The sequence below is a fragment of the Nannobrachium achirus genome (genome assembly GCF_963921795.1).
Source record: "Nannobrachium achirus genome assembly, chromosome: 19".
Taxonomy (NCBI): Eukaryota; Metazoa; Chordata; class Actinopteri; order Myctophiformes; family Myctophidae; genus Nannobrachium; species Nannobrachium achirus.
The window spans coordinates 39,397,602-39,421,713 of NC_137826.1; the positions used below are offsets into that span (position 1 = coordinate 39,397,602).

Here is a 24,112-nt window from a genome sequence, read left to right on the forward strand (position 1 = left end):
GAGAGTGACAGTATAGTATATCTTCATGAGCAAGGCAATCTTTTAAATCACTTCTGGAAAACACACTTTTATATCAAAGCCATTTCTAAGATTTGATTTCCTCCTGGCACAGAACATTTCAAATGGTAGGAGAAAGGAAATGGGAGAAATGGCTAAGACATTTTGGGTGAAGCAACTGATTCTTTATGAAGGTTGATGATATGTGCATGTTATATACTAATCCTGTAAATATAACTGCCTGACAACTGTCCCATGACCTCTTTTATTTTATTTTATTGTATTTTTTATTTATGTACCTTATTTTTGATCTACTTTTATGTCTGTCTTGCTTATTGTCTTATTGTTTTGTATTGTTGGAAAAAATTGAAAATCATTGAGAAATAAAGAGTTTTTAAAAAAAAAAGAAAACATTTCAAATGGAGGATCCGTGGCCAAATATATATATACATTTGGGGGTATTCTTGGCACGAAATTAGTTAGAGAATTACTGTTGTAAAGCACATTGTAAGCCTGTTTTGAAGAATAACGTTTATGTCTTGAAGGGGACGGCAGACTTCTTCGCCCTGTCTCACGGAGCCTCGCTCAGCTTCCACCTGATCAACGATAGCCTGAAGTTCGGCCAGGTGGAGGAGCTGGACCTCCGCATGCTGCTCTACTGGGTGGACGCCGAGTACGACAAGCCTCCCATCTTTGTGGTGCAGAGCGGATGGTAACACTCTTACATTGAAGGAGTTCTCCCTCCTGAACCTGAACGTTTTCATCATTAGTGTGGTTGCCAGACACATTATAGTTCTAGCCCAGCGTTCTTACGTTATTATTATTTTTCTTCCTGGATACACTAATAGCCAATCGGGAAGCAGCATTCTCGGTGACGTCACCATTATAGTAGCCTCGCGTAGCCAGGCTTACTCATCTGCGAAGAGAAAAGCCTGGTCAAGACCATAGGCTGAAACGGCATGAAACAGTGCTACTTCCGCCGGGAGAATTTCACCGGATGTTATTGTTTTTGAGCGCCGCTCCTATAGACAGCTTTTTTACCAAAATTATGATGTCACTAATGATGATGACATGAGTTAGCTAGACCAATGAAACACTTCGATTCTGTTGCTTTGTCCATGATGTCATAGTAACAGAGGCACCCGAATGGTTCACCCTGATTTAGAACGCGTTTAGGCCGGAGAAAATACGTCATAAAAAACAATGTCATAGACACGGAGGCACCCGATTGGTTCACCCTTTTGAATTTGAATTTCAAAATCGTATTACATGAATATCACTGATAAGCGATAAAATAACCACACTTTTAGACAGACTGTGGATAATTTCACAGGTTATAAATGACAGGCAGCTAATACAAGTTTAAAATACAAATGAACAGACTTTGAAAAAATAAAATATTCATCTTCTGGCCTCTTCTCGACTCTCTGTAGCTCTACTTATTTTGGAAAAGATAAGTATCCACACGCTTCCCCTCTGCTCCAAGGCTCCACCATGGTCACCTTTTCCTTTGGTTTCCTCTCCCAGTAACTACCACAGATATAAAGAGCTAGATGCCTCGTTCGCCTACTATATACCATCTATTGTGATGTAAACATGACATCATGTACATGATTGAATAGAATTGGTTTATATTGATGATGTATATTGTGAATGTTAACCTAGTGATTGTGAATGCTAACTTGTCGATGCTGATAAATGCTGACTTGGTGATTGTGAATACTAAACTGCTAGTGTTGAATTTGGCAAATTTATTGTTCGAACAGCTTCGCACGGGTGCGATTTTTTCATATTCCCCGCTGGCGAAAAAAACTGTTCTACTTCTCCCGACCCATCGGTTGCGCTCGTAATAAACAATATCCAAACAAAAACATGGATTCTGACCAAAGGACACCTATTAACTCATACAGTGCCCGGGCCAAAAGGGGGTGCTAGAGTGCCAGACATTTCTCTATAGGCCTTCGCTCTAGCTTCCGTCGACACAGCCAGTAGTACCTTGTGTTTTCACTGCGACCACTGTAATGGATGACGAGAGGAGGAAGTTAGCTAACAGTTAGCTATTAGCTTCTTTATTTTTTAGAAGCCCGATCTGAAGCTATTTTAGTCGCAAAAAAATGTTGTCTTTGGTCTGGGAACACAATTCAGAGAAAAAGGTCTCTAAAGATGTGAGTTTGTATTGGAGTGGGCGGCGCGGTGCGGCAGCGTTGCCCGATTACGGGCCGGTGTAAACAAAGACGCGGCCCCGGCCATGGATGGAAAATTAGAACGGGGCTTCGTTGAGGCCTCCGATTAATTAATTCATTTTATTAAATATCCCGGACTAGTCCGGGATAGGCACCCCGGAATACGTCGCGCTGCCGACAGTATAGATTGAGTTTTTTTGGGGGGGCTCTAAACTTTATTTTAAACCATTTTCAATGGAATAAAATAAATCGTCGGACCATCTATAGCATCACTCGTTGGAAAGCGTAGGACGACCCAGGACCACCCACATCTCTACAAGCAGCTCAGGGTAAGTAAAATAGCAAAGCATTGAAATAAAGCCGAACTTGTTCGGGATAGGCACAAAAAGGGTTAAGAGTGAGTTAAGAGCTACAATCTTTATGTAAACGGACTGCAACGCATGACGTAACTTCCGTTAACCGCAGCACTTCCGCCACTTCCGGTGTCTGTAGGTTCATGCCGTTTTCATCGGCTATTCTGACCAGGGTGCCATTATAGAGGAAGCCCATGGAGTTCAATGGGGGAGTGGGGGGGGGGGGGGGTGCTAGCTTGGGGAATGGTCAAGTGCAGCCAATCAGGATTGTGTCTGTGCGTGTCAGTATCTGTCTCTCAGTCCTTGTCCCCTTTTATGGGAGTAAAAGGGATTCTATTAGTGTGGTTGCCCTAATAGGGCATCATCTGGGAATCGGATGTAGAGGTCAGCTCCATATATGGAGATCTAGGTGATGATCCAGTCATCTCCATGTATGTACTGTATATCCAGGGTTTGATCTTTGATGAGGTGATGTCATGTGATGTCACAATGTCACAAATTGAGGGGTTACAGAAGGACAAAAGCCATGGGTTCCCAAGGCTACAGAAGGACAGACGAAAGAAGATTGCAACAAGAACTCAATTACTTTTTTTAGTGTTATTCCTTTTAGACAAAGTGTATGACTGTACTCATGCTGTTGCATTTCTGTTTAATAAAGTATTCAATCAATTGTACGTTATTTCTTCAGGTGCTGTTGGTATTCATAGCTGCCAGTTCCCAGACAGATCAATCATTGCTTTGTGTTATAGGCAAATTCTTAGAACGGGTACACTGTATTGTGTATTATTATTTTATGCTTTAACTACTGAAAAATAGCAGATATACAAGCTCACAGCGCGGCACCGAGTGCCGTGCTGCGAGATTGTAGATCTGCTATTTTTGAAAAATCATGAAAATTTGCATTTTGACCCGATTCTATAAGTGTCTTTTGAATCCTTCTAAGGTTTTTTGGACAAACCTATGTTTCTATGTCAGCAATCTGGCTGGCCATCGTCAAAGAAAAGGTCCTTTTCACTTAACTGGAGCTCAGTTAGCTTCTTGAGAGACTACTATGTGTCAGTGGTTCTCAAACTTTTTCATGTGAAGGACCCCCAAAATGATATTTATTTGGCCACGGACCCCCATCTCAAAATATTTAGTTCCAGGGACCACCCAGAAGCAAAATATTTGTTACAGACGTTTGCTTTAAAAATACATATATTATATACACTCGATGCCGCGCTGCGAGCTTGTATATCTGCTATTTTTCAAGCATTCAATAATCCTAGGCATAAATGGGTTAAAGAAATAGAAATGTTTTCACTTATAATGCCGACAATAGTGACAAAAGGCATAGTATTTTAAAGTGTGTTATTGTGTTTCTGGTTCATTGTGGTCTTCCTATCCCCTCCTCATGCAGGTACGTCCTGGGCAACACCAGGACAGAAGACCCCCGACACATGTACTACCTCAAGAGCTTCATCGCAGGGGCTCTGAAATGTGAGCCACTGATCCAACCAATGGGCTTGACCTTCCTCCTTTTCTTTTTTCTTTTAAAGATATTTTGGGGCCTTTTTCTGCCTTTATTGATAGGTATACAGTAGACTGATGGGATGGGGAGAGAGATGGGGTTGTGACATGCAGCAGAGGTTGTCGGGTGTGTGTGTGTGTGTGTGTGTGTGTGTGTGTGTGTGTGTGTGTGTGCGTGTGCGTGCAAACTTTTGTTTGTTTCAAAATGGTAAATTATGCAGATCATTGATCAATGTCTAAGATTTTCACAACAATTAAGAAATACAATTTCAAGCACTACTATCATAGTCAGCAAGACTGCTTAAGAAATACAAAACAGGCATTCATTACTGCAGGTACAATAGATGAACACGTGCCATGTTTTCTTCCGTGCGTTCATTTCCGCAGCCATCACCATCGACGGCGTGAACGTCATCGGCTACACGGCGTGGTCGCTGGTGGACGGCTTCGAGTGGCACCGCGAGTACGGCATCCGACGGGGGCTTTACTACGTGGACTTCAAGACCCCCGACATGAAGAGGGAGCCCAAGACCTCCGCCACCTTCTACAAGTCTGTGTTTATTCATTTATCGGATTCACATTTTTATGATAAACACTGTGTAGAAATATTGATTGTCAATTTAACTCCCTGAGTGTACAACATTTGTAAACTCTGAGAGAGTTACAAATGGATAAATTAAGCCTGAGGATGTTTCTGTGTACAGTATACAGTATAGCAGGGTTTCCCAAACAATGGGTCGGGACATGTCGCTTTTTTCTTTTGAGTGGTAAGGGGTTCCAGGGGGTCCCCAGCAAAACTAGTTGCGACCAAAGGTCGCATTTACCCTGAAAAACCTTGTCGCTTGAGTGTATTCTGTACAGGAAGTGATGTCAGTGTGATGTCAGTGAGTCGTGACATCACTTCCTGTACGGGGCAGCTACACAAGACTAAGAAAGACAAAAAAAAGAGAAGGATACACAAGACTAAGAAAGACAAAAAAAGAGAAGAAATAAAAAAGAAAAAAAGGACGAGGAGGATAAAGATACCAAAAGGAGAGAGAAGAAAGGGTGGATGAGGTACGATGTGTTGTATCCTCCTCCGATCTGATACGGGGCGGCTGGACTTAGATCACCTATGAAAGAATGTCCATCCACCTGGAGAAAAGAAAATGTAACAAGGAGGTGGCAACGGGTCGGCCAGATAAAGTTATTAGGCCTGGATCCGACTTTAAGTCGACGCACAGGATTCCAGAAGTGTAGCGCTTATTCGCTCTTGTATCAAACCGGTACTTAAAACGTTCTTAGAATTTAACATATTTTCTAACGTAAATATGGGGGCGGCTGTGTTAAGAACGTTTCGTTGTCAAGCTCAACGTTGGGCATTTGGACCTATACATGGAGAAATGGAGAAAACCTGTTTGGCCTAAACATGGAGATGTGGAGAACACTATATATGGAGATAGTCCAGTCCATCATGTCATATGGGACTACCGTCATAGACAGTAGCCATTGTTAGGCCAGGGTCAATGGCTGTCTGTCTGTCTGTCTGACTGTCTGTACAGGAAGTGATGTCACATGACATACTTTTTATGCCCATATATGAGTCATTCTGTACCACATCTCCATGTTTAGGCAAACTCCACACAGAAAGGCCCTATCGCCAACCCCACCTAGGGTGTGGGCGATAGGGCCTTTCTGTGTGGAGTTTGCATGTTCTCCCCGTGTCTCCTAGGGTTGATACCCTCACAAAAACATGAACAAACTCCCCCCAGAATGACAACAACTAGAATCGTCAGAGAAACGCTGTGGTTGGCCAGATGGTCAAGAATTGGCGCAAGGTCGCATGTCACCCTGAGGTCGCATGTCACCCTCAGGTGTCTACTAGTTAACCCATTTAGAACGGGTACACATTATTGTGTATCATTATTTTATGCTTTAACTATTAAAAAATAGCAGATATTTAATTTTGACCCGATTCTATTGATTCTAAGTGTCTTTTGAATCCTTCTAAGGTTTTTTGAAAAACCCATGTTTCTATGTCAGCAATCTGGCCAGCTATTGTCAAAGAAAAGATATTTATTTGGCCCCATCTCAAAATATTTAGTTCCAGGGACCCCCCAGGAGCAAAATTTGAGTTACAAACGTTCGCTTTAAAAATACATATATTCAAAGATTTGCACACATTTTCACAACTTTTTCAAAAATAGCAGATCTACAAGCTTGCAGCGCGGCACTCGGTGCAGCGCTGTGAGCCTAAATGGGTATAGCATCAAAATCATTTTTACTGCTAACTCTATACATACTGTGTAGGCTATTTGAAAAGAATAATTAAAAGGTCAATCTCCAAACTCACGTGTCGTAATGTGACCACTGGTTTAACAACATGTTTGAGAGAACTGACCTAGGATCTGTTCCCACAGGGAGGTCATCCAGCTTAATGGCTTCCCTGAGCAGCAAGAAAACCAACTGGCTCAAGGTGTCTTTCCCTGTGACTTCGCATGGGGAGTGTCAGCCAATTCTATACAGGTAGGGGTGTGTGTGTGTGTGTGTGTGTGTGTGTGTGTGTGTGTGTGTGTGTGTGTGTGTGTGTGTGTGTGTGTGTGTGCGTGTGCGTGTGAATGAATGAATGAATGAATGCATGAATGAATGAATGAATATTTTATTTCCGTGTCTGGAGTCTGGACAATATTTGACCCATCCCACATGGGATTTTCAGACATTATATAACCAACAAAACAGACATTCCAGTGTGCATTCCACCAACAGCTTAATACAAATACAGTATCTCACAGAAGTGAGTACCTTACTGAAGTGCCTTACAGGAGTGAGTACACGCCTCCCATCCCTGCAAACACTCAAACGTCTGCAGAGATGAGAGGGGTGCACCCACCCCTGCGATACACTACATCTCCATATGGCCTGCACATAACACAAAAGTCAACATTTAAATTCAACTATAAGTCACCCTTCTCCTCCTACCCCACGCTTTAAAGAGATATTCTGCAAAAGCAAATACATGATCAAAAAGAAATGTAATTAAGGAACCATTCTCATACTCATTAAATTAATGTGTGTGTGTGTGTGTGTGTGTGTGTGTGTGTGTGTGTGTGTGTGTGTGTGTGTGTGTGTGTGTGTGTGTGTGTGTGTGTGTGTGTGTGTGTGTGTGTGTGTGTGAGTACTTGTATGTTCTGTATAACAGGTAGGCGTGTGCGTGTGTGTGTGTGTGTGTGTGTGTGTGTGAGTACTTGTATGTTCTGTATAACAGGTAGGCGTGTGTGTGCGTGCGTGTGTGTGAGAGTACTTGTTTGTTCTGTATAAGTGAGTGTGCAGATGTGCGTGTGCATAGGGGTCCTTTATGTGTAATTGTGCATGTTATTTTATGCTATGTTTATGTATAAACTTTTAAGTATACGTTTGTGTATGTACACTTTAAGTGCCTGTATAAGCTTTATCGTGTGTGTAACTGTATGTGTGAGTAATGTAGTGTAATGTAATAATTAATAGTGTATAATGTAATAATTGATAATTAATCATTATACTTTGTCACCTATAGTGCCACATCCCACAACGATGCGTTGTTAGCTTGTATATCAGTTCTTTCTGGCAGTGGGGGGCCGGTGACCCCCAGGGGTCCTCAAGGGGGTTCTAAGGTGGGGTCCCCTGGTAAATCATTGATAGTGAGAAAGCAAATAGACCAGGGTTCCCCAATAGGCGGCCCGCGGGCCATTTGCGGCCCGCGGGGGGCTACTGTCTGGCCCACACCAACCCCAGTAATAATGGTGGTATAAGAGCAGCAACAACACTAGTATATCGTCGTTGTCGGGTGGAAATCTCGTATCTCCAAATTTGTATGTTCTTTTTCGCAAATCAAGGCCGTCGCACAAAAGTAGTGAAAACAGCAGATCTACAAGCACACAACGCCTCACACCGTGAGGGTTGTGTGCTTGTAGATCGGCTGTTTTCACAGCCGATCTACAACAGACATAATTCGACCCTTGGGGAAAACTAAATGGGGAACCCTGAAATATACCCTCATGGGTGTGTAACTAGAACCAAATGGACCCATAAGGGTCCATTTGAGGGTCCTTGAAATAAAAATAAAAAGTTTGAGAACTCCTTATTTATGGCAAGCGACACTGTTGTGCGATGCAGATAAACACATACTGTATGTTGTACTGGGTTTAGAGGTATAGTTACTGTAGTTGTCAGACAGGTGGGTACAGTGTGTGAGACAGTGACATGTCATCTTATGGAAAACATTAACAAAGTATATTAACTTTGTCTATTCAAGCTGTTAAAGGGGGGGGGGGAGGCGAGGTCATCATGACCCTCTGATGTAAGACCCCACCTTCTAGGACAGTGGTTCTCAACCTGTGGGTCGAGACCCCCAGGGGGGTCCCCAAATGATTTTTTTTGTTTTTTGGGGGGGGGGGGGGGGGTCCCCACTTCCCAGATGATTAACTTAATGTGCAACACTGTTTTCTCATTCAACAGTAAACAAACCAAGTGTATAGAGGGTATCTGCACATTTCTACAGTGACAATTTAAGGACTTTTTAATACCTCTAAAATGACAAATTAAACATTGGCCAAATTGTCAAATATTAGAGGCAGAAATTGTGTATATAGACGATCTACACGCTCACAACGCCTCGCGTTATCTACACTTTAAAGCCCTTATATTGGCGTTAAGCCTTCATCAGCGTTATGTCTAATGGAGGCTTAACGCTAAAACGTGTACGCAGCATACCATGCCTAATATATAAAAACTAGCCCTTACCCGTTCAAAGATATGAGCTCCGAAATGATGTGCAGTGTGTGGGTTATGGGATGTGCACTGTGCACACAGTATATGAGGGATGGAAAGTAACTTTAACTGGTGCTTGCATGCTAATATGTAGGAGCATCAATGTAAGAAATACCCGTTCCATTTAACGGCTACAGAGATACTGTGTACCGATCTGCATGATTTTTGGACAACATCTGTAACAGGGCCAGAACCCCCCCCCCCCCCCCCCCCCCCCCCCCGCCCGCCCGCCCACCTGCACACACACACACTCCTCCACCCCCCCCCCCCCCCCCGTGTGTGTGTGTGTGTGTGTGTGTGTGTGTGTGTGTGTGGGTTTGTGCGTGATTGTGCATGGCCTGAACAACAGCGCCCCTCCCTTAACATGTGTGGTCACAAAAGGTACTGTAGGCTAAATAGATATAGATACACCATAAAAATGCTAATATACAGCATACGATTTGTGAAAGTGACAAACGGGCTTCACAGTTATGTCAGGTGTGTTCATATGCTAATGGTGATGCGATTTCAGATCAATTGCTCCAGCCACTGAGGAGAAACGCTGTTTCAGACAGACAGACAGACACTCACTCACTCACTCACTCAGACAGACATTCGCAAAATTATAGTATAGATAAAGGAGCCTTAAAGGACAGTTATGTGAGTGAGTGCTGGTGTTCTCTTTGAGAAATGTATTGAAAAGTTACCTTTCCAGACCGTGCACCCAGTAAGAACGTTTAGTATTGTTGAAATGAGTTGGAGCCGTGCTCGCACCCTTGATTTAAATATGTTGCAAGTTGTTTAAAAATCTTTCTAGACTCTTTTTCAAGAAACAGATCTACAAGCTCACAACGTGTAGCGACTTCAAATAGCCGACGTGTAGTGTTACAGTGGTTAATCTGAAGCAAGCCACTACAGTATACCACACTTTAGAAACAGGCCCAAAAACACGCAATCCAATATTTACTTGCGAATTTGTGGAAAAGTAAGCCCAAAGTGGCTTACAATATGCAGACATGGCAACACTGCTGGCAGCTCTGGCGGTGAAAGTCCAGCCTGGAGTCTGTACTGTAAATCCTCTCTTAGGCATGAACCATGCGATGCTACACACACAGCTAAACAGCAGGGCTGATGAAGCCTTCTATTGATTTACCCCAATGGCCTTTACCTGCGTGTGCATGTATTAGGTCAGGGGTCTTCAGTGTTTCAGGCCAAAGACCCCTTAGCCAGGACAGAGATGAATCATGGACCCCCCCTCACTCTCTCTCTCTCTCACACACACACACACACACACACACACACACACACACACACACACACACACACACACACACGTAGTAACTCTGAGGACACCCTGTTGAAGACCCATGCCCCAGTGCCCTGTATTTGCGTGTGCATGTACTGTATGTAGGTAAACAGCGCTTACATTTGGTAACTTGGCCCAGTTTCTCTCCTTCTGGGTTCATTGTAACACCAGTGTGGTTGAGTATAGAGGAGGGGACATCACGTGACTGGAAGGTTGCCAGGTTGTTCCCTGACAGCTAATGTCACGTTTTAGGATTCAAATTCAAAAGTTGCAAAAGCAGCAGATTGACAAGTTCAGAGTGCTATAATGTTGATGCTTTTGTGTGATCTAGTAGGTATTAATTTACGAAAAATATACCGTAATTGCTGGACTATAAGCCGCACCTGACTATAAGCCGCAGGTGTCCTTCCTGCTTCCCGCTAGAGCGCCCTGGTGGCCGTTAGCTGTATAAATCTATATATAAATACTTGTTAAAGACCATTGTAAAACTAACTAACTGGCTGTTAGCTGTAAAAATCTCTATATAAGCCGCACCGTTGTATAAGCCGCAGGGTTCAAAATATGGGGAAAAAGACGCGGCTTATAGTCCGGCAATTACGGGTAGTGATAAGAGGTTTCTGCCCGACAGCGACATTCCAAACTCAGGATGACTGTCAGGGATTGAACCCAGACCTCCCAGTCTCAGGGTGGACACTCTAACTACAAGACCACTGAGCTGATGAAATGTGTGCTCCTCATGTGTACCGGTTTGTGTGAGTTTTTGGACCAAATTTGTAGGAGTAGTAGCAATGGGGAGTGGCATCATGATCGGATAGCGGCCAAAAATGTCAACATTGTGCATCCCTACACAGTATATATCAATATATGTATGTATCCATTATGTTGTTCCAGGTGGAGACTGTGCCCACACAGTTTGCAGATCCTAACATCTACGTGTGGAACATCTCCAACAAAGGAGAGCTGAAGAAGGTGGAGGGCTTGGTGGCACCGCCGCTGCGCCGAGCTGCTCACTGTGCAAACTATGCCACCATCCGACAACAGGTCTGTCTCACCATGTTTGTCCATGGAAACATCATGGAAACATCATGACAACAAGTCTGTTTAATCATGTCATCACCATGTTGGTCCATGGAAACATCATGGACTGTAGCCACACATTGTTTCTGAACCACTTAACCCTAACCCTAACCCCTATACTTGGTTGACCTGAGTCCCTCAGGGCTCTATACTTGGAGAGACTTTTCGCTTTACATGAAATATCTTCACAGAAAATACCACAAGTTAACAACAGAAGTTAATCAGCTCTTGAGAGCGTAAAATGAAACCAAATGGTTTCATTTTACACTCTCAAGAGTTAAAGATCTATAAGGGTCCATTTGGTTACCAACTCTCCATCATTTAGCTGGGGACCACCTGGAACCCAATCAACCACTGGCCTAATGCATGGGGGTCCTTGAAATGAAAAGGTTTGAGAACCTCTTTGTTCCAAACCAGTGGACAAAAATCCACTCATCCTCAGGACAAAAATCCACTCGTCCTAGACAATTCGCCCTCCTGGCCCCCAAACTGTGAAATAAACTCTGTCACATTTAGAACAACAAACTCACTCCCTAGCTTCCGCCGTGGCCTGAAGTCCATAGCACTAACATAGCACTAGATGGCATTTGTAGTTAATATCAAGTTTTTTTACTGATTAGTAGCCGGGGAGCCACTGTGCCAAAATGAGAGAAGACCTGTGATGTCATGACATACTCCAAATTTTAGTTTTTCCTATTAATTTGGTCAATAAGGTACACAGAATGAGAGGCCTGCTCTGCCGGAAACACTGCGAAAAAGAGTTTCCCATTGACTTCACTATAATGGAAAAAAACACACCAAAAAAAGTAGTATGTGAGGGGTCAAACTAAGGGTTCTTCATGAGTCTGAATCCATTGCAAGCATTTGTTTTGCATGAAAAACATTCCTTGGGCTAGATTTCAGCCTCTCAAACCTGTGAAAAGTGATGAGTCATCACTTTTCACCGTTATTTTTGGTCCGTTTTCTAGCCCAAGGAATGTTTTTCATGCAAAACAAATGCTTGCAATGGATTCAGAATCATCAAGAACCCCTAGTTTGACCTCTCACGCATATTTTTTTGGTGTGTTTCTTTCCTGTATATTGAAGTCGATGGAGTGAATATACAAATGGCCATAACTTTTTTTCGCAGAGTTTCCGGCAGAGCAGGCCTCTCATTCTGTGTACCTTAATGACCAAATGAATAGAAAAAACAAAAATAAAAAGTATGTCATGACGTCACAGGTTAAACCCTATTCTTTGAGCTTTTGGGCCTGTGGCTCCCCGGCTATTAGGTGCTTGGTCTACCTACGTTACTTTTTCTAGATTGATATTTTGATGTTGATGTATTGTTGTATTACCTTGCTTATTGTATTGATGTATTACCTTGCTTATTGTAAGTCGCTCTGAGCTAAATGCCTACATTGTAAATTGTTCCAGGTGAATGAGATCCAGCAGGTGGGGGTCAGCCACTTCCATTTCTCCCTCAACTGGTCGTCCCTGGTGCCCACGGGCGACGTGTCCCAGCCCAACACCACGCTGCTGGGCTACTACCGCTGCTTCACCCGCCAGCTGCTGCGGGCCAACATCACGCCCGTGGTCACCCTGTGGCACCACACGCGCGACCGCACCAGCCTGCCCGCCCCGCTGGACGGTGCCAACAAGTGGCTCAACAGGTCAGAGACACTTCGCCACTTTTTTTTTCACTTAGAAAAAAAAGGGCAAGCCAGGTTGAGTGTCTAAACGGAAGTAGTGGAATTTGGCGGAAGTGCGGCCCAAGGAAATTACTTTGAGGCTTTACAAATCTATTTACATTATCCATGCGGGGACACCGTCGGCAGGTTAGCTACTCACCACCGTCGGCAGGTTAGCTACTCACCAGCGTTAGTTTTACTGAGGTTAGGGTTAGATTTAGAGTTAGGTTTAGGCATAGTTTTACTGAGGTTAGGGTTAAAGTTACGTTTAGGTGGTTGGACCAAAGGGAGTTCGAACCAAGCATCCATGCATGAAACAAGTGTTTTGATAATACATGGCGGAAGTCCCGCCCTATAGACAACTCTGTTGTAGGTCGTTTCTCCTTGGAGATGAGAAAAGGCTGGGAACGAGGCTATTTCAGGATAGCCTTTCCCCGGTCTAGTTAAGATGTCTCCCCAGCCCATGCTTAACATTTTAATCTAGCATGTCTTTATCGTTTTAGATTTTTTCTTATGAAAGTTGGTTCCTTCCTTTTTGCTTATGTAAAGCGACTTTGGGTACTTAAAAAAGCTCTCTATAAATCTAAGCTATATTATTATAATTGTTTTAATTTTATGTCACCTAAAGTAAACCTTTAACTTTTCTGTAATCCCAAGAGTTCAATGGACTTTCTCTGTCCCTTTTCTAATTGGACAATATAATTCCAATCATACAGGATTGGTCATGCTTCATGTGACATCATAATATGTAAATTGTAAGACGGAATTCATTTCCCAGTGGATTCCTTGCGACTCGTGTCAGTGCAACCAAACTGTCTGGTTAGTATTATTCTTGTAGCCATTGAGTGTTCTAATGTTGAGTGTTCTAATGTAATGTGCCTTGTTCCAACATGCAGGGAGACTCCAGAGGCCTTTGCAGCCTACGCCAGGCTGTGCTACAGGGAGCTGGGGGCCCAGGTCAAGCTGTGGATCACCCTGAACGAGCCCAACGACGAGGTGGTCAGCTACCAGGAGGCTCACCAGATGCTCAGGGCCCACGCCCTGGCCTGGCGCGCCTACGACACAGAGTTCAGACGCACGCAGGGAGGCCAGGTCAGCCAAGCAGGGTTGATTTGTACAGCAAATATTTATATCGTTTTAGTCATAGTCTTTTGAATGCAAATTAATTTAGTTTAGTCATATTTTAGTAATCTGAAATGTTTTAGTTTAGTATAAGATAGTCGACTAAATCTATAGTTGATTTAGTCGACAAAATGTATTTTGGCAGGCCGCCCGTGATGGCAGATTTTACTCTTGGTTACATGCTGAAAATAGCCGATCTACAAGCTCACAATCTCATTGCACTGCAACGCTATTTTCAGAGTGTAACACCTGAGCGCAACCACACATAAAATGACTTTTAGTTCTACTGGATCTCTTCTCCACTAGTCCCTCCCTAACATTTTAGTCTCGTTTTTATTTGTTGACGAAATTGACAGTATATTTAGTCTTAGTTTTAGTCATCATAGCTTAGTTTTTTTCTTTCTTTTTTTAATTCGACAGAATCAACACTAGTCAAGGTGTTACAACCTCTGAGACACAACCAGCCTCTGTTTGACCAGGATTTTCACAATAAAGGCTGCAAAAAAAAGCCATTTCATGACATCGTTTATCATTCTAAAACGACTGTGATATGATTATTGTTATAACACATTATGAGTACTTATGAGTGCTTGCTTATAACTGTAATTATACAGTCTTATAAGCATATTATTTATTTATAATGTGTTGTGATTATTGTTATGATTATTTATGAGTACTTATAACTATAATTATACATTGTTATCAGCAGATTATAATGCATCATGTTTCCAATATCTCTTTTCACTGGCGTTCTCCAGGTGTCCCTGGCTCTGCACATGGACTGGGTGGAGCCGGCCTTCTCGTACCGCCGTGAGGACGTGCAGCCTGCCCAGAGGTTCCTGGACTTCCACGTGGGCTGGTTCGCAGAGCCCGTCTTCGGCAGCGGGGACTACCCTGTGGGCATGAGGAGCTGGCTGCGTCAGCTCAACTCACTAGAGTACGAAGATCACTTCTTCTCTGGTAGCCCCGACCCATAGACCACTCTGGCCCTGTATATCGGTCGTGATTTGACAATATCGGTATCAGCAATGCAGCTGATGTGTCCCTAATTTTAGGGACTCTTGAGAGTGTACCAAAGCTTAGGTTTAGGGTTAGTTTTAGTTAGTCAGGGGTGACTCGGGTGAGGTTAGAAACGTTCAAAAGAAATTGCACATCTGCAAGCTCACAAGCTTGTAGATCAGTTATTTTCACACAAAACAATGTTTTGTAATTGTAAACACACAATACAGTTTCAGTTAGTCATAGTTTTTTTGAGAGCCTTGTTTTTGTATTTGTTGAAAATGGTTGATGTCGTCCTTTAACGTGTGTGTGTGTGTGTGTGTGTGTGTGTGTGTGTGTGTGTGTGTGTGTGTGTGTGTGTGTGTGTGTGTGTGTGTGTGTGTGTGTGTGTGTGTGTGTGTGTGTGTGTGTGTGTGTGTGTGTGTGTGTGTGTGCTGCGTGCGTGCGTGCGTGCGTGCGTGCGTGGTGCGTGCGTGCGTGCGTGCGTGCGCGGTGCCCACAGCCTGCCGGTGTTCAACGAGGAGGACAGACAGCTGGTCAAAGGGACATATGACTTCTTTGCCATCAGTCACTTCAGCACAGTTCTGGTGACACACGCCAAGGAGGACTCGTAAGAGGCCACCACTCTCCTGTAACCTAGCCTGGGTGCCAGCCTGTTCGCTCCGTTCCGCGGTTTGTTTTGTCTCTCCGCATCACAAGTGGCGTTTCCATAAAGCCACTTTTTGCGCATTAACGACTTATTCGCAAAATGTTTTTATGGAAATACTTCAAAATGCGAATAAACTTTCATTATCCGCAAAAAAAGTTATCCGCTTGGAGGAGGAGGATTTTGAGCCTTTATCGAATAAACTAAATGCGCATAAGTGAATGGAAACGGGTCAGACAATAAATGCAAATAGATTATGACTTCTAGGTCCATTTCCCCTGCCGCTTTATGTCCATGGTATAGCGTTAGCCCACAAAACAAACCGGTTGTTTGTTACACACGGAGTGACACGGACCGTGTGTAAATTCCACCCGTTTTCAACCCTCGGAGTCAAGCCATCGGTGGCTAACCCTTCCTCATCACACAGTGTTGCGTTGCGTGCCTGAAGTGCCCAATCTACAAGCTCACAGCAGCTCGCATCCACGTCTCCGCGCCGCGTTGTGAGCTTGCAGATCGGCCACCTGACCTTCCAGAGGACGCTGAAACTTGCAGGAGCAGATTGAGCACTGTGCAGCGACGCGACCACGGTTTTCCCGGTGAACCGGTAGCTTTATGTATTGAGAGGAACTCTTGCCAATTTCGTAAGAGACTCGTCGCCAATTGTAATATATTTAAAAGTTATTTGGGGCCATGATGATGACTGATAACCCCTTCTTCCCACTACTAGACAGCGACCGAGTCACAGCAGTCAGACGTGCAGACGGTGCAGTGCTCAGGTTCGGTCTGAAAAAAATCAGCCCGATCAACTCTTGCGACCGTCGCTAATTCGAATGACACCCGCAAATGGAAACATGCTAAATTCACTTTGTCTTAATGCATATTTCTAATAATTCGCTTCCCTAATTCGAATAAGTTTATGGAAACATGGCTACAGCCTGGAAAGCCTCCTATCTCCAAGGGGAGGTGGGACATATAAGCGGTATTCACACATCCGTGGCTTCCGATTGGTCTTTGGTGATGTCTGTCAAACACACCAGTGTGCTGTGTGTGTTTATGATGGCGTTGCTACGATAACCCCTACTCTGATTCGTTGGAACAACATCCAATCAGCAACGACGACACCTATGTCACAACTTGCTTCCTGAAATACGAGTCAACTGAATCATTTCCAGATTGTGATGCGAAGAGACAAAACAAAATCGTGGAGCGGAGCGAACAGGCTGGCACCCAAGCTACCTGTAACCCAGTGGTTTCCAACCATTTTCATATCAAGGACCATTATTTATTGAGCCACAGACCACCATTTGATGAGATTTAGCCTCTCAGACCCCAAAACCTGGAATATGTTGTTGGATAAGATTTTGTCCACAATTCCATGTCATATTGATGTTGGTGCCATAGGAGAGATGACAGGAAAACATTGATCGAAAGGCAAACGTTGATCAAAATAACAATTCTCTAATTGTGTAGACTTCTTGTAAATTAAGTAGAGTTAAAGATCTATAAAGGTCAATTTGGTTACCAACTCTCCGTAATTTTTCTGGGGACCACCTGGAACCCCACCTGGAACCCCCTCAGGGACCGCTGGTGGTCCCTGGACCGCTGGTTGAAAACCACTGATCTAACCCTAACCCCAAGCCTTTTCTCCTCAAATGTCTAATGCGTAATTTAGATAAAGTATAGTATAAATCAGGCTGTTCCGTCTTGGGTTTAAGCAAGCATTTTATTTGCGTTGTGCAGGTACATGTATAAAGCCAGACTGGAGGTCCAGATCATGATGGACACAACGTGGATAATGTCCCCTAGAGTCAGACCTGTGGTCCCCTGGGGCCTGAGAAAGGCCCTCAACTGGGTGAGAAGTCACTCACATCCACAATATACACACAATAATAAAGTGAACTCAGAGATGGATTAACCATTGGGCCGGTGGGGCCGTTGCCAGGGGCCATTGGCTCTCAGGGGCCCTTGGGAGAACTGGGCCGCGTGGTCATTGACAATTTACTCAAATTAAATGTATATATACAGTATGTTAATCAAATATCAAATGTGTGGGACCCTCCTCTGTTGTCTACAGGTGCTTTCTGAGAGAGTGCGAGTGCCAAAGTCCGGCCACGGCCGGCCGGTATATTCGGCCGGCCGGCCGGTATATTCGGCCGTATTTCCGAATGTAATGTATATTTCCGAATGTATTTTCTGAGGCCATTTCTAGCCCAAGGAATTTTTTTTGTGCAAAACAAATGCTTGCAATGGATTCAGCATCATGACAAACCCCTAGTTAGACCCCTCAGATCCTACTTAAATACCCAGAAGAAAAAATGTTTTTCTGGGTATTTTCCTCCTGTATAGAAAGTCAATGGGAGCCCAACTTGATTTGGCCACTGTGGCGACCCTGAAGGTCGCCGACTCGGGCACCCTAGCTAAATCATTAGAGCATGCCCTGAGCTACATCTGTGCAAAATGTTGCACTTTTAGACTGATTAGCGCAAAATATCCCTAACGCCCCCGACTATAGTGCAATTATCGGCCAGGGGCCCTCCCGCCTCCCGGGGGTTAATCCATCCCTGAGTGAACTACAACAGTGGTTCTCAAAACCTTTTTAATTTCAAGGACCCCCATGGTCTTATGTTCAGGTGAAGGAGGGTTAAAACAGGTCATGGTGTGTGTTCAGGTGAAGGAGGTTTAAAACATGTCATGGTGTGTGTTTAGGTGAAGGAGGTTTAAAACATGTCATGGTGTGTGTTCAGGTGAAGGAGGTTTAAAACGTGTCATGGTGTGTGTAAGTGTGTTCAGGTGAAGGAGGTTTAAAACGTGTCATGGTTTGTGTTCAGGTGAAGGAGGTTTAAAACGTGTCATGGTTTGTGTTCAGGTGAAGGAGCACTACAACAACGTGCCCGTCTATGTGATGGCCAACGGTGCCGAGGAGGACCCGGCCCGCTTCAAGGACAGCCTGAGAGTTTACTACCTGTACAACTACATCAATGAGGCTCTGAAAGGTCAGTTTACCACCTGTACAACTGCTGTACATCAGCGAGGCTTTGAAAGGTGAGAGTTTATTACCTGTACAACTACATAATGAGGCTCTGAAAGGTGAGAGTTTACTAGCTGTACAAATATATCAACAGGCCTCTCAAAGGTGAAACATGCAAACACACACACACAATCATGTGGTCATGATTTTGGTCCTATTTCTGTTTCACTCTTTGAAATCAATTTTATAATGATAAATACAAAATGAACAGTTTTGGACATTTCCTACCCGACAACAACAATATTAATATATGCTGTATGTGATTTGGTATTAAGGATGTCATCATTATTCAGGTTTATTCATGCAATGTGCTATCATTGTAAAGGTGAATGTAATGCACTATCATTGTTAAGGCGAATCATTGTAAAGCACCTTGGATGAAGGAGCTATTTAAATGCACCATTTACCATTTAACCTCAAAGTGTGGTCATAGGTGGCATCAGGAAATAAATCAGTCAGGCCCACATATGGGCACTAAAGAGGGCATGCCCATATATGGGCATATACAGATGAAATCAGGGGTGTCCACAGTATGGACATAACATTGACGGAAGAAGACTATCAGTCAAGAGATAAAGAAGAAGCTGTGTGATGTTGAGCTGAGGATCATCCAGCAACATGCAGTGGATGTGACTCTGGACCCTGATACAGCACATCCCTGTCTGAGGATGGAAAACAAGTGAGTCATGGAGACATAAGGAAGAATGTCCCAAACAACACAGCGAGATTCTCTCGTCTCTGTGTCTTAGGAAAACAAAGCTTCTCCTCAGGAAGGTTTTACTACGAGGTTCAGGTTAATGGGAACACTGTCTGGGGTATAGGAGTGTCCAGAGAGTCCATCAACAGGAAGGCAGAGATCCCAGCGACCCCCAACAATGGTTACTGGACTATAAAGTTATGGAATGGAAAGTACAAGGCTAATGCTGACTCTTCTGTCCTCCTCCATGTAAGAGAGGAGCTCCAGAATGTGGGAGTGTTTGTGGATTATGTGGAGGGTCTGGTCTCCTTTTATGATGTGGAGGCCAGAGTTCATCTCTACTCTTTCACTGGCTGCACCTTCCCTGAGAAACTCTATCCATACTTCAGTCCCTGTTTTAATGATGGTGGTAGAAACTCTGCTTCCCTGATCATCTCTCCTGTCAACATGTATGCTGGTCTTCGTGGGGACAGAGGGAACATACCCTCCAACTTAAAAAATAAAATCCCAGCAATAAATTATTTAATAAAAAATTCACATCCTATGTTAAAATAGGCTGTATTGTCACCGCATCGGGCGCAAACAAATCACTCTGCTCCATATATGGGCACAAAAGGAGGTTTTTCACCATCTAAGGGCATATACTGATCTCCATATATGGGCATGAAGGGGACAAGGAAAAGGAATGCAAAAGAAAAAAAAAAAATCAAATGTATTGGTTGTGTCGTCACGGCATCAGGCGCAAACAAATCACCCGGCTCCATATATGAACACAAAAGGAGGCTTGCCCATGTATGGGCATATACTGATCTCCATATGTGGTTATGAAGGGGACTTTAAAAAAAGAAATAAAGTTTCAAATATATTACAAAATATATTTTAAAAGTAGCAGATCTACAAGCTGTTTTCAAATAATAGTAGTGGAATAAAAGTAAGAAAACAACATTCACCTCTGAGATGTAGCTGAAGTCAAAGTTGTGATGATTTGGTCACACCCTAACCCAAATCATCACTGATACCATAGATAGCACCCCAAATCATCACTGAATGATGCCTTAGATAGCACCCCAAATCATCACTGAATGATGCCATTGATAGCACCCCAAATCATCACTGAATGATGCCAAATTAGGCATGTCACGATTCAAAAATCTATTTAAGAAAAGTGTTTTATTATTATTATTATTATTATTTACTTATGTGCCCTACTACTACCGTTTACCGCCGGTCAATCACCAGCGGCCGCTCCATTGCTGTATTTGACGGCTAAATGAATGAATGGCTGTTTACATTTTGTTTGTTTTTTTAAGCTGTGAACGAGCTGATGATGCACGCCACATGATCTGTGCGATATTTAAGAAATCTGGCATTAAAGCCAAAGGTAGGAGGAGGTAAACATTCCTGTACAAGTTCTCATCTTGACCACAGCTTTTAGAACAGTTAATTATTAGACGGGGATTCAGCTCACTGACCCCAAAAAAGTGGTCAGCTGAGAGAGCGCACACACACACACACACACACACACACACACACACACACACACACACACACACACACACACACACACACACAGAGAGAGAGAGAGACCTGTTTTTCTAGTCGAGGTTACTCGCTGTACACAAGCCTGTCCTTGTCGAGTTTATTATTCAACAACAACTGCTCAGCAATGACCGTGACAAGGTCATGACATGTGAGTATGCTATGGTGTACTACATCTACTGTATACAGTATGTACAGAATACAAAGTAAATGCTATTATAAATTAGTTCTGAATGTTCTTTCATTTGTTTTATATTATATTCTATTTTGACTTCATGTTTTCAATTTCTGTTGGTTTTAATTCTTTTTAAAGATGCAGTGCCATGATGTATTTCCTCCAAAAAAACATGATTATCAGGTATTATGATTATACTAGGAGGAGGATTTTTTTTCCATAAGAGTGTACAGAAAGAGTTAACATTAGGTTTTTATGTGGCCACACCCACCAGTTCATTAAGTATGCCTGGTTGTTCAGGTGGGTGGTGATCCAGCTGAAGTTAGCCACACCCACAGTGTTGGGTGAATGGTAAAAGGGGAGGGGATGATTATATAATGTCATTTAATCACAGTTTTTGGATCGGCACTTTTGACCCACAAGGTGTCAGCCTCCAGGTAGAAATACAAAATACAAAGGGAATACATAATTGCTCGTAAGAACAGGGGGTCTAATGAAGTACTGTCAACCTCAACACAAAAGAACAAAACTATGGCACCGCCTCTTTAAAGTGGGTTTGCTAGATTAGGTCAGTGTTTATTTTGTGAAAAAGGCTTAGTTTTAGTTTAGTTTCTTACCTGACTTGTGTCTTCTATGGTGCTTCCTATGGTGCTTCCCTGTCATATATGGTGCTTCTTATGGTGCTTCTTTAGCCCCATGGTCACTGAACAAAAATTTAGTTCAGTGGACTCAATCGCCACAAGCCACACAATTTTCAGAACATTTTGACACTTACAGTAAATACAAAACACCTTATTTTCAGAGAGACACTTCAGGAGAAAATCTACTTTATTATTGACCTAACTCCGTCCCAGCAACACACTCGTGGGAACTATAGCACCAGTAAACATAATACCTTCGGGAGATCTGCTGTCTCTGCGGCCACTCAGGAGACCATATACCGTAGTTTGCCATTTGTATACCATTTCCCTTGTAGTGGTTACAATTCACCCTTTGTCAAGTCCCGCCCGTTGTCCCGCTCCTCTTCACACCCATTGGTTGCTTTGTCTAGGTGGGACACTTGGTGGGACACTCCACTGTTTTTAAGTGTTTTTATATCTCCAAAAATTATGTTTTAGCTAATTCAACATAGAAAAGGCGGAACCAGGGCGGGACAAGGCAGATAGAGCCTGCTGGTTGGTCAGTCAGGGACCAACCAGAAGGCTAACAAAGGGTGAATTGGGATGGCCTATCTTCCTTTAACCATCATCTTTCATGTCATGTCTCTCCCCCACAGCGTACATCAAGGACGGCGTCAACCTGAAGGGATACTTCACCTACGCCCTCAGTGACCAGCGGGACCCCGGCTTCGGCCTGTACGGACACGTCCAGGACGAGGTCATCGTCAAGGACTCGCTGTCCAACTACAGGTCGCTATAATAATATAGCAGTCGCTATAATTAGTTTCTGTTGGGGAATCTCCATATCTTGACTTTTTATGTTTTTTTCGTAAAATTAATGCTGCTACTTGATCATCCTACAGTGTCACACAAACGTATCAAAAGTAGCAGATCCACAAACTTAGCGGCGCTAAGCGACACGTTTTGAGCTTGTAGATCTGAGATCCCTGTAATTTTTTTGCATCATCGTCAAAATCGTTTCCATTCATCTGTAAGAATCTATAAGTAGCGGTTAATGGTCATATCTGCCCACTGCAATAATCTTTTTACAATGCCTAAATGGCAAACAGAAACAAACATTTTGATTCACATGTTCCAGTGTTCCAATTAGGGATGGGTATCGTTCACCTTTGAATCGATACGATACTTTTTTCGATACCTGGGAATTGATACGATACCTTTTTCGATACCATTTTCGATACTTTTTATTTATTATTATTATTTTAATTATTATTTGCCTTTTTCTGTGGGCTATTTTACACGCCACAATAGGTTAATAAGCCAGTTATTCAGCTTTTTTAGTATAGACGTTGGAGAATCATCATAATAATAAACATTATAGGCTATTGTCAGCTATTTTCACAGTAGGCTAATGAGTGTAGCCTACTAAAGCAGTCATTAAACTTTCAGTAGCCCAACTGTTACAGATGTGACCGACCAGGGTGTGTTCAAGAGTATCGAAACAAGGTATCGTTCGTTTTTACCTGAACCGATACTCGATAGTATCGACGTCATGCGATCGATACCATTAAAAGTATCGCTGACGATACCCAACCTAGTTCCAATGCTATAATCATTAATCACACTCATATCTGTACGATGACTTAATTAATCGTCAGCGTAATATTATTTCAAATCCCCACCAACTGTCTATTACAGGAACATCATCCAGCACAACGGCTTCCCCCTGGAGGGGACGCCGTCCCAGCAGTGTCCCCGCGTGCCCCAGCCCTGCCAGGGCTGCCACGTCCTGTACAAGAGGTCCGTGGTGGCCTTCCTGACGCTGGTGGCCACCGCCTTCCTCATCACCCTGGGCTTCATCATTTACTACGCAGCCCAGAGGAACAAGAAGGACTGTTACTGACAACCCAACCAGTGGTGGGGGAAAAGTACTCACATGTTTTACTTATTAAGTAAAGGTATCAATACTGCAATGTGGAAGTACTCTGCTACAAGTAAAAGTCTGGAAATGCAATATTTACTTGAGTGAAAGTACACCATTATTGGTATCAAAGTGTACTTAAAGCACCAAAAGTAGAAAGTGCTTGTTATGCCAAATGTCCCATTTCACAGGTTTTCCAATATATCAAATGTAAAAGAATCTTTTGAAAATAGACGATCTATTCTTAAATGGCCGAAATGTATATGTATCTACAAAGTAACTAATTACTAAAGTTTTAAAATAATTGTAGTGGAGTAAAAGTACAATACTTTCCTCTGAGATGTAGTGGAGTAGAAGTAAAAATATAGAAAAATGGAAAGGAAAAAAATAATACCTCAAAATGGTACTTTACACCACAGCTGATAACCCTAACCCTACGTTGTAAGGTTCATGCATGTTTTTTGCACATTAATACTTCACAACCGCACTAAACAAAACATCTTTAA

At 43.1% G+C, this 24,112-nt stretch overlaps 1 protein-coding gene across 2 annotated transcripts in view; it reads left to right on the forward strand.

The window, feature by feature from the left end:
• kl (klotho) overlaps window positions 1-24,103 on the forward strand; it is a 28,846-nt gene extending 4,743 nt beyond the window's left edge. Inside the window, exons 4-16 of one of the 2 annotated variants that reach the window (XM_080748889.1) lie at window positions 543-709; window positions 3,933-4,012; window positions 4,430-4,592; window positions 6,442-6,547; window positions 11,004-11,153; window positions 12,606-12,841; window positions 13,756-13,951; window positions 14,740-14,918; window positions 15,483-15,590; window positions 17,367-17,478; window positions 18,493-18,619; window positions 22,342-22,474; window positions 23,384-24,103. In XM_080748889.1, the coding sequence (XP_080605015.1) occupies window positions 543-709; window positions 3,933-4,012; window positions 4,430-4,592; window positions 6,442-6,547; window positions 11,004-11,153; window positions 12,606-12,841; window positions 13,756-13,951; window positions 14,740-14,918; window positions 15,483-15,590; window positions 17,367-17,478; window positions 18,493-18,619; window positions 22,342-22,474; window positions 23,384-23,588 (1,962 nt within the window). In that variant the 3' untranslated portion in view covers window positions 23,589-24,103. Of the gene's footprint in view, window positions 1-542; window positions 710-3,932; window positions 4,013-4,429; window positions 4,593-6,441; window positions 6,548-11,003; window positions 11,154-12,605; window positions 12,842-13,755; window positions 13,952-14,739; window positions 14,919-15,482; window positions 15,591-17,366; window positions 17,479-18,492; window positions 18,669-18,713; window positions 18,733-22,341; window positions 22,475-23,383 lie in introns of those variants that run through there. The other variant, XM_080748890.1, reaches the window with a different exon arrangement.
• The last annotated feature ends 9 nt before the right edge of the window (window positions 24,104-24,112 follow it).